General features: G+C 37.1%; 1 protein-coding gene across 1 annotated transcript; it reads left to right on the forward strand.

The window, feature by feature from the left end:
- The first annotated feature begins 1,566 nt into the window (after window positions 1-1,566).
- On the forward strand, window positions 1,567-5,883 carry LOC133204420 (uncharacterized). The gene is made up of 2 exons (XM_061340147.1): window positions 1,567-2,515; window positions 5,336-5,883. Exons 1-2 carry the CDS (start codon window positions 2,117-2,119, stop codon window positions 5,687-5,689), a joined length of 753 nt encoding a protein of 250 aa, XP_061196131.1. The 5' UTR covers window positions 1,567-2,116; the 3' UTR covers window positions 5,690-5,883.
- Window positions 5,884-9,601: the final 3,718 nt, after the last annotated feature.

Here is a 9,601-nt window from a genome sequence, read left to right on the forward strand (position 1 = left end):
GCTGCATCTGAATGTTGCATATCGCAAAAGGGACATTGGGCGACTGGAAGCAGGTATATCACAGTCTAAAATCGCAAGAGGTTTAAATATTGCACAAAACACCATATCTAACCTATAAAACAGATACCAACAGCATGGTATGTAACAAACGATCGCCAAAAATATGACAGACCACGCTTGACATCAGCAGCACAGGATCGCTTCAATGGTTTCCGTTATTATCATCAACGTTTCAAAATGACGTCGTCTACAGCATCAGCTATCCCTGAGCTGCACAGAATATCTAACAAGACTGTTTGCAATTGACTACGGGATGCTGGAATTATCGCCAGAGGACTTATTCATGTCATTATACTGACGCCACATCACCGGAAGTATCGACACCAAAGGTCTCAAACCATCAACGGCAACACCGCTGAACAGTTTGATTTCGCTACTAGTCCAAAATGTTTATTGCAAAACCTAATGTTAGAGTCAGTGTGCATAAGCTTCGTTATTAATAGATTTGGTGGTGGTAGTGTATTGTGGAAAACGGAATTAGATACAAGTAAGACTGATTTATTCAAAGGACTTTGACGAAAAATCGTACTATAACGATGTCCTATCTGTACATGCCTTTCATCATCCTGGAGCCGTATTTCAATCTGACAATACACAGCCACGTATGGCTCGTTTGATAATAGCATTCTTGCAAAGCCACAGCATCCTATTCTGCCTTGGTCACCTAAATAACCAGATTTAAACCTCATTCAGTATGCACCGGTCGAAATGGATAGGCATGATCTGCCAAAGACATTCGCATCCCCAGACTCTGCAACAGCTGACCAAATTTCTACATTTAGAGTGGGATAGTATTTCCATACAGTTTTAATACACTCATTTGCGTCCATTAGGATGCCGTTTTAGGCTATCATTGGTGTCTGTGGGGACCAAACCAGATATTGATCTTTAACGACCTTGAACTGTCTATGATCGTAAAATTCTTTAGTAATTAAGACATTTAGATTGTAGACCTATTGTTCACTACATTTCTTTATTATCAATAAATCATTTTACTAAATTTTATGTTCAATTTGTCAATAAAATTTTACTGTTATTATTATTATTTTTATTTATTTATTTTTTTTTTTTTTTGTTTTGTTTTGAAGATTATAATTTCAATCTTTGAGCTTTTCGCATATTTCACATAAAGTATACGTTAGTGTTAGATGAATATCAAAGAAATTTTGTTATAATTGAAATTTCTTAAGTTGTCAGTTTAATATTTATTAATATTTCTCATCAAGTTCTGTGAATTCTCATCAAGTTCTGTAAAATTATCAAGTACATTTCAAATCAATTTTATTTCTTTCCTTTCAACGATTTTGTTTTAATAGAACATAAAGAGAGACCACCGAGTTTTTATACATTTCTATTGCTTTATTATTGAATTGCTTTAAACGTCTGCTATGTGCCAACAATGATTTAATACAAACGAATGTGCCCAGATTATTTATGTACCTGGGTTAGATTAAAATTAAACCATAATCGCGGATAATGTTTTACGTTCGTCTCATGCAGACCGTATTGAGCGGTGTTTTACACTGAATAGTTGAATTCATGTAGAAATGCCCTGTGCATGGAAACTGTTTTGTTTACGTCATCGCACCACTGACCCCTTGACCTTTTGGATGAAAGAGTTTGAGAATCTTTATTTATCACAGGAAATCTCTAAGATAGGACTATAACACTGTTTGGATATCGTAAAGGACCCTCTTACGATCAGTTGCGTGTGTTAAACGCTTTGACAGCTATTCAATTGGGAATTATTTCCATTTAAAAAATCTTTCAGCACAATCTTCAGTTTGAATCACAAACCTTTATTTAAATCGGAGCTAAATACATTTATTTTGGATGTTATTTAAGTCACGGTTATGCGGAGTTACAGTGGTATCATGAGATCTCTTCATTGCTTACTGTGAACAGTTAATACCAAACTAGCTTTAATACCCCAAAGATCCGTATCCAGCTCAACAAGAAAGAGAGACAATAACGTTAATACATTATTATCGACCAGTAATACTTAAAGCGGATTGCTGTTTGTTTGTGATTTAAGCTGTAAGTTCCCGAGTTTCCGATGTCTCTAACAGGGGGCCTTAAATTGCCCCCGATCGCCGACTCGGGAGGGGATAACAATGTAAGTGTGGATGGTAGAATGATTACAAAAGGCGGGACGCAACAGCAGATGATTTACCGTAGTGTTCCCCCTAAATCTTCAAACTTTACGTTCTCGGATATGCTGGGACCAAGTCCCACCGGACAGAAACAAAGTCGGACGACGGTCGTCTCGTCCAACACCCCAGCGGAATATGAAGAGAGGTTCAAATCCAAGCCGCTGTCAAAACCCAAGGTGGTAGAGTTTGACGTGGGAAGACTGTCAACGGAATCTAAGCGACGAAAAGTCAGTGGATTCTTCCCTCCAGTCAAACTCCGACGCTCCGTCTCCACAAGAGTGACGTCATCGGAGGTTTTGGAGGTACGGTGCTGATCGCATACTCACAATAATTAAATTTAAAGATTTTTGATGCGAGGTATTTAATTAAAGATAGGGATTTTATTCCACTTTTGTTAACTACACAAACAAATAAGACTTCGTTGTTAATGAAATCAGTTATTTTGCTTCAAATTTACTGTATTTGAAATGTTTTACTCCCCTGTTGTATTAAAAATTCACGTTTATATATGTTTTTTTTTCTAGCTTTTGTAATATTCCTTTTTTCGATTAAATATTTTAAATAGGTGATTAATGTTCTAGACCTTGGAAAGAATCCAAATGAAATGTTCAAGAGCATTTAGATCGCAATCCACATAGTTACGTAAATCTCATATTGTTACATTAATTAGATATTCATTAAAACTTCTGGAGAGGTAAACAGCAAAAGTGCGCCCAAGAAAAACGAAATTACCACGTATTAAGATAGATTTTGTTGAATTAAATCTGTTGTAAAGAAAATTTGTTGGATGATTCATTATTGCTTGTATATGCATTTAAAGATTGAAACCAGATGATTTATAGAAAGCAAATCCAATATAAATGTTTTGAAGTCGCAAAACGATTTAAAAGTTCAGTATCACTCCTTACTGAAATCAGAGTCAATACATCAAAGTGTTATCTCAAAATCAACTGACCAACTCAAGAATTTTAATACATATACAAACATATATTTTTCGATGACAAGTCAATGTGTGACTGTCATATGTTCTGCCAGATCGATGTGTCTAGATTGTTTTAAAATTGATCCGTTGATTTTAAAAGAATTTAACTCTTTGTTGCATGCATCAGGTTTGCTTGATCACCCTATACGTAACCGAAAAAAAAGAAAATGCATACCACACTTAGTAATACCATGGAGCGGACAACACTGCAAATTTAAATTTCCTGTCCAGCCCGGATCGAATATTTATTTTCCAAGTCGTTTCATTATCTCAATGAAAATATTGATGTTTAAAGGTTTCCCTTGATTCAAAATCGAAGCTCGGCAAAGCATTATATAAAAGTGAAGATTTCTTCAACCTTTTTCATTTTCAAAAAGGACTTTCTTGAGAGGTTAAAACAACATTCCTTTTAAAAACTAATCTTACTCCCCCTTCGGCTCAGAGCTCTTGATATTGTTTGTAGTCATCATTCAGTATAATGAAAGAGATTCTGCACTGCGACTCGCGCTGCCTTGACAATAATATCATAGGCATAGAGGACGAATATTCTAAGTAAATGAATGCGTAATGAGAAGTATTGAATACAGTCTGAATATATTGAAGAACCACAATTGTTGTTTAATGTACACGTTCCTTCGTATACCCTTTAAAAGTCATTGATTTTTCTCTGAATTAAAGGACGAATACAGACAATATGAAAACTTCACACAAATTTTAAATAATTTCACTTTTTCTCGCTAGAGCAGTATCAATTGAAACGAAAGTAAAAGCGAAGCCGTTTTTAAAAAGAGTTTCCACAATGAGTACAATACGTTTTTCTCTCTGTTGAATCGTCCAAAACATTCAAGAAGCATCTCAACTTATTCAGTAAGTAAGAATTTTAAAAAAAGTATCACGAACTTAACAAATAGACCAGAATACGAGAACTTATTAAAGTAAAGACGGATTCATCGATACAATGACCTCGTCAGAAAATACAATCTACATGTATTAGGTCATATACTGATTGATGTTTTTCATATTAAATGTTAGACCATTATTTACACACTGAATTTTCTACGGATTTTTCCGTTTATCCCGATCATGACAAGGAGCAAACGGCGGGTGTGATCGGTCAACAGGGGATGCTCACCACAGGCACTTGTTTCGTATACGGGGCACCCCTACTTATTTTTACCACAAGATACCTAACTCAATTTCAGGCACCCCCCGCTTCAAGCTCGTATTTTGTTTATATATCAATCATTAACCTACTTTAAAATGAGATCGTTCGCTTCGAAAGACTTTTTTCTTGTCAGATTAATCGTTTCGGGCGTCTCTGGTGGAGCCTCTTTATTGTAAACCACTCATTTCTTCTTCGAAAATTATCTCGATACAAAATAAGACTTCGAATCGGATACATTGACTTCCGGTTGGGTTATAAATGTAGGATAAATCCAGAGACTTACGAGTATTCCTTTCCGAGGTCTCTGGTTTAATCCTTCATTTATAACCCAACCGGAAGTCAATGTATCCATTCGTAGTCTTATTTTGTATCGAGATAATTTTCGAGGAAGAAATGAGTGATTTACAATAAAGAGGCTCGACCAGAGACGCCCGAAACGATTAATTTGACAAGAAAAAATTCTTTCGAAGCGAACGATCTCATTTTAAAGTAGGTTAATGATTGATAAATAAACAAAATACGAGCTTGAAGCGGGGGTGCCTGAAATTGAGTTAGGTACCTTGTGGTAAAAATAAGTAGGGGTGCCCCGTATACGAAACAAGTGCCTGTGATGCTCACTCCTCCATGGCACCTAAGCCCAGCTCTGATGTTTTAGAGGTCTGTGTTTGCTCTGCTCCTGATTTTTATTGTTTGAATGGACCTTTGAGCTTGAATACTGTTCTTTATTTCCATATTTAAATTCATCTCATTTGCAATTGCAGCGATTCAAAGAATGGTGCATGTAGCCATTGACTATCTTCTTAAAAACGTTATACACTTCGCTCTGATTTTGTGAATTATATGCATGTGTCAATTTAATATATAATTCTGAATCAGCAATATAAGTTGATTTTTATAATTATGAAATATGTGGAGATAACGAATATATCTATGTAAATATTTCAACATCAGATTGATTCTGCTTGTGATTTTCAGGCGCCAATGATGGCTACCAGTAGGATGCAATTGATTCCCACAACGTACACGGAAGTGCGAAGTAAATCAGAGCGCGTGGACCGGACCAAAACTCCCATGTCCTTTCGGAAGACCCCGGAGTCTATCAAAACTGCGCAAACAGCACCAGAAGTGAGCATTATATACCCAAATATTTTATCAGACAGTGTTGACTACGATGATTTGAGCTTACTACCGCCCCCAAAACGAATTTTACCTCGACGGGAGCTTCCATGGGTATTTAGATACAAAGTGAAAAGAAATATGAACGAACTGGCTAAAATCATGGCCAGTAGAGCCTCACCGACACCCATCCCGGAACAACTACCGACATAAAAGGAACTCCCATTAAGAACTGCAATTCCTTCTTCGTTGTTGACTGTGATATTTTATAGTATTAATATGTAAAGTTATTTATTCGCTGTTATTTATGAGACCTTTTCAAATCATTGTAAATTTACAAGGCCGTTTCTGTATGGAGAAGAAATGGGATAATTTATTACTTGTAACATTCACATGTTATACATGTCCTGGATGTTATGATGAGGTTTTAGAATGAAAGTGTATGCCTGCATGCACTCACTTATTCAGTTTTACTTTATTAAAAGTTTTAAAATTAATTTCTACGATTTAATTGATTGTTGATGCATTTTTTTCTTTTCAATTTTAACAGAGTAAATTCTGGTTTAATGTGATTTACAACCATATATAATGCATATATGTATATTCCTTAAGCTCAAGCATATTCATCGATACAGCAACCATATACAATGTGCAAATTTCTTAAAGCTGAACACGAGTCGTAAATAGGCATAAGCCATATTAGTTTTCTTATCTCCGATATCAGCACAGGGATATAATCTTTGCATTCGTTACACATGACTGCTTTCTTGTCACGGGTACTGCGCGGAATTGGCGACACGTGTTCGTGTTAGTTATCTTACGTACATTACCTTTGTTTACATTTTACTGCAGTTTACGTTTATATGCGTTTGTTTGTACTGCACTGGCCTGTGCAACTGATGTACGTTTCTTTGGTAACTTTCTCTTCTGCCGTGGAAGAAGCAAACATTTACTCTTATCGCTACCGAGAGTTTTTACAATAATTTATGCAGAATACATCCGTCTACACCGGATAAAACTCTATGCCAGTTTAATCATAACACTCATAATATTATCTAGCTACTCCAATCCAAAGCAAGTCTGGAAGTGTCCATCCCTAGATACATCATCCATGTTAATTTAGTTAAATATGGCTAAAATTCACTCATGTGGAAAATTTAGGTCAGATCCAGCATCCAAAAGAAGTGTGGTAGTGTACTTCCCTAGATGTATCATCAATGCAAGTTTGGTCCAGGTAGGGCTATAGTTACCTGGAAACAGACCTGCTCCAAAAACTTTAACCCAGTCACTCATCTGGAAAATCTAGGTTAGATCCAGCATCCGAAGCAAGTGTGGTAGTGTCCATCCCTAGATGCATCATCCCTGCAAGTTTGGTCCAGGTAGAGCTTATAGTTACTTGGGAATGGACCTGCTCCAAAACATTAACCTGGTCACTCATGTGGAAATTCTAGGTCAGATCCAGCATATGAAGCAAATGTGGTAATTTCCATCGCTAGATGTATCATCCATGCAAGTATGGTTCAGGTAGGGTTTATAGTTAGGTACCTGCTCCAAAACATTTAACCTGAGGCCTGTTCAACAGAGCGAACTTTCGCGAGCGCTCGCGAACATTTCTGTTGGAAAAATAAGGAATTTAGGCGAGCGCTCGCGAACGTTCGCTCTGTTGAACAGGCCTCAGAATTACTTTCGACTTGATTTCATTTTAATTTTGCGGATCGCTCGATAGAAAACGAAAATTTCAGTTATTTCATAGCGGAAAACTAGTTTCGTTTCGTCAGATTTTCTGCATTCCATTCCCGAATTTCACACAGACGACTTGTTTTAATTTCTGCTTTTAAAAATAATGGATTTATCGCTAATACGACAGATTAACATTGTTTTATGTGCAAGTTTTATCACAGATAATGAATATTTTATTGTTTCGTGTTATTCATTAATGATTAAAGCTTGAATTTTTAATTAAACAATTTATTTCCACTTGGGGTTTCAGCGGTGAGAATTTTTACAATGGATGCTAGAGGTTACGCTGCGCCAAGTCAAAAGTATCTCGCCGTGAACCTCTAGCATGCTGGAGTACTAGGGATGGACCCTACCACACTTGCTTCAGATGCTGGATCTAACCTATAGATTTTTTAGATGAGTAACCGGGTTAAAGTTTTTGGAGCAGGTCCGTTCCCACTTCCCACGTAACTATAAGCCCTACCTGGACCAAATTTGCATGGATGATACATCTTGGGATGGACACTACCACACTTGCTTCGGATGCTGGATCTGTCCTAGATTTTCCAGATGAGTGACCAGAGGCCTGTTCAACAGGGCGAACGTTCGCGAGCGCTCGCCTAAATTCCTTATTTTTCCAACAGAAATGTTCGCGAGCGCTCGCGAAAGTTCGCTCTGTTGAACAGGCCTCAGTGACAAATTGAAATAATGACGATTTTGAATGAACAATGATGCATACTGTATAAAATGGATTTTAGGATTTCTTGTGATTTTTATACCCCATTCAAACACGTAGGTACCTGAAAATTACGTGTTTACAGTTTATTTCACGCATAATATGTTCCGCCCAAAATCTCAGGCGGAACGAGCTTGTTAGAAAATGGCCTTCGGATGTAAGAGTCCGAGGTATATAAGAAGCGTAGGGACGTTAACCGAGGCTCTTACTTGTCGGAGTACATCCCTAGATGCATCATACATGCAAGTTTGGTCCAGGTAGGGATTATAGTTACTTGGGAATGGACCTGCTCCAAAAAATTTAACCCGGTCACTCATCTGGCTAATTAATCTAGGTCAGATCCAGCATCCGAAGCAAGTGTGGTAGTGTCCATCCCTAGATGCATCATTCATGCAAGTTTAATCCAGGTAGGGCTTATAGTTACCTGGGAATGGACCTGCTCCAAAAACTATAACCTGGTCATTCATCTGGAAAATCTAAGTATTCTAGTATTCATATAAAGCAGAATTTATTCAAAATCTTATACATGAAAAAAAAGAAGAAATCTTGCTGTAGCCTTGAACTCGACATTTAGACATATCGACGACGTATTATTTATTAACAATAGTTATTTCCATTCATATGTCGACACGATATATCCCAGTTAGCTTGAAATAAAAGATACCACAGAGTCTGGCACATCTGTTTCATACGTAGATATTTTATTAGACAAAGACGTTGATGGTAATCTATCTACAAAGTTTTATGATAAACGTGATGACTTCAACCTTTCAATCGTCAACTTCCCTTACTTATGCAGCAATATACCCTTATTACCTGCAAATGGGGTGTATATCTCTTAGTCCATTCGATACGCAAGAGCATGCTCTACGTATGAACAATTTCTAAAACGAGATAATATTTATGACAAACAAGTTGAAGAAACAAGAATATCAACAGTCTCGTTTAAAGTTACCATTTCGTAAGTTCTATGGTCGATACAATGACCTTGTCAGCAAATACAATCTGTCATTAAGTCATATGCTGGTTGACGTTTTTCATACTAATTGTAAGGCCATTATTTACTCACTGAATTGTCTACGAAATTTCCCGTTATTTACCGATTATTACAAGGAGCACACGGCGGGTGTGACCGATCGGCAGGGGATGCTCACTTTTCCATGGCACCTGATCCCGCCTCTGTCTTTTGGAGGACCGTGTTTGCTCTGCTCCTGATTTGTATTGTTTGAATGGACTTCGAGCTTGAATACTGTTCATCACCCTATTTCAGATCCAGCATCCGAAGCAAGTATGGTAGTGTCCATCTCTATAGATGCATCATCCATGCAAGTTTGGTCAAGTAGGGCTTACAGTTACTTTGGAATAGACTTTCTCCTAAAACTTTAACCGGGACACCGACGGTAACGCCAACGCCGGAGTATAGCATAAGCTCATCTCGACTTCGTCGAGGTGAGCTAAAAATGGAACTTGTAAATTTACTTACATGTACATTGTTTGGTCATTTACAAAATTATTTTGTTTAAAAAAACACATTCTGATTGTACACACAAGTACTCCAAAGATGCTCGAGTTCCTTATTGACAATATCTATAGTTTTCCAACAATTTGTCGGAATTTCCATTGGTACCAATTGCGCCCCGTTTACAGTCCTTTTTGTATTCATATGAAGC

Source organism: Saccostrea echinata, unplaced genomic scaffold (assembly GCF_033153115.1).
Source record: "Saccostrea echinata isolate AGI-Se365-2 ecotype Australia unplaced genomic scaffold, CSIRO_AGI_Sech_v1 ptg000053l, whole genome shotgun sequence".
In the NCBI taxonomy this organism is placed as follows: Eukaryota; Metazoa; Mollusca; class Bivalvia; order Ostreida; family Ostreidae; genus Saccostrea; species Saccostrea echinata.

Coding starts and splice junctions, on each gene's coding strand:
- LOC133204420 (XM_061340147.1), top strand. CDS start 2,117: ATGTCTCTAACAGGGGGCCTTAAATTGCCCCCGATCGCCGACTCGGGA. Junction 2,516..5,335: donor CGTCATCGGAGGTTTTGGAG/GTACGGTGCTGA, acceptor TGTGATTTTCAG/GCGCCAATGATGGCTACCAG.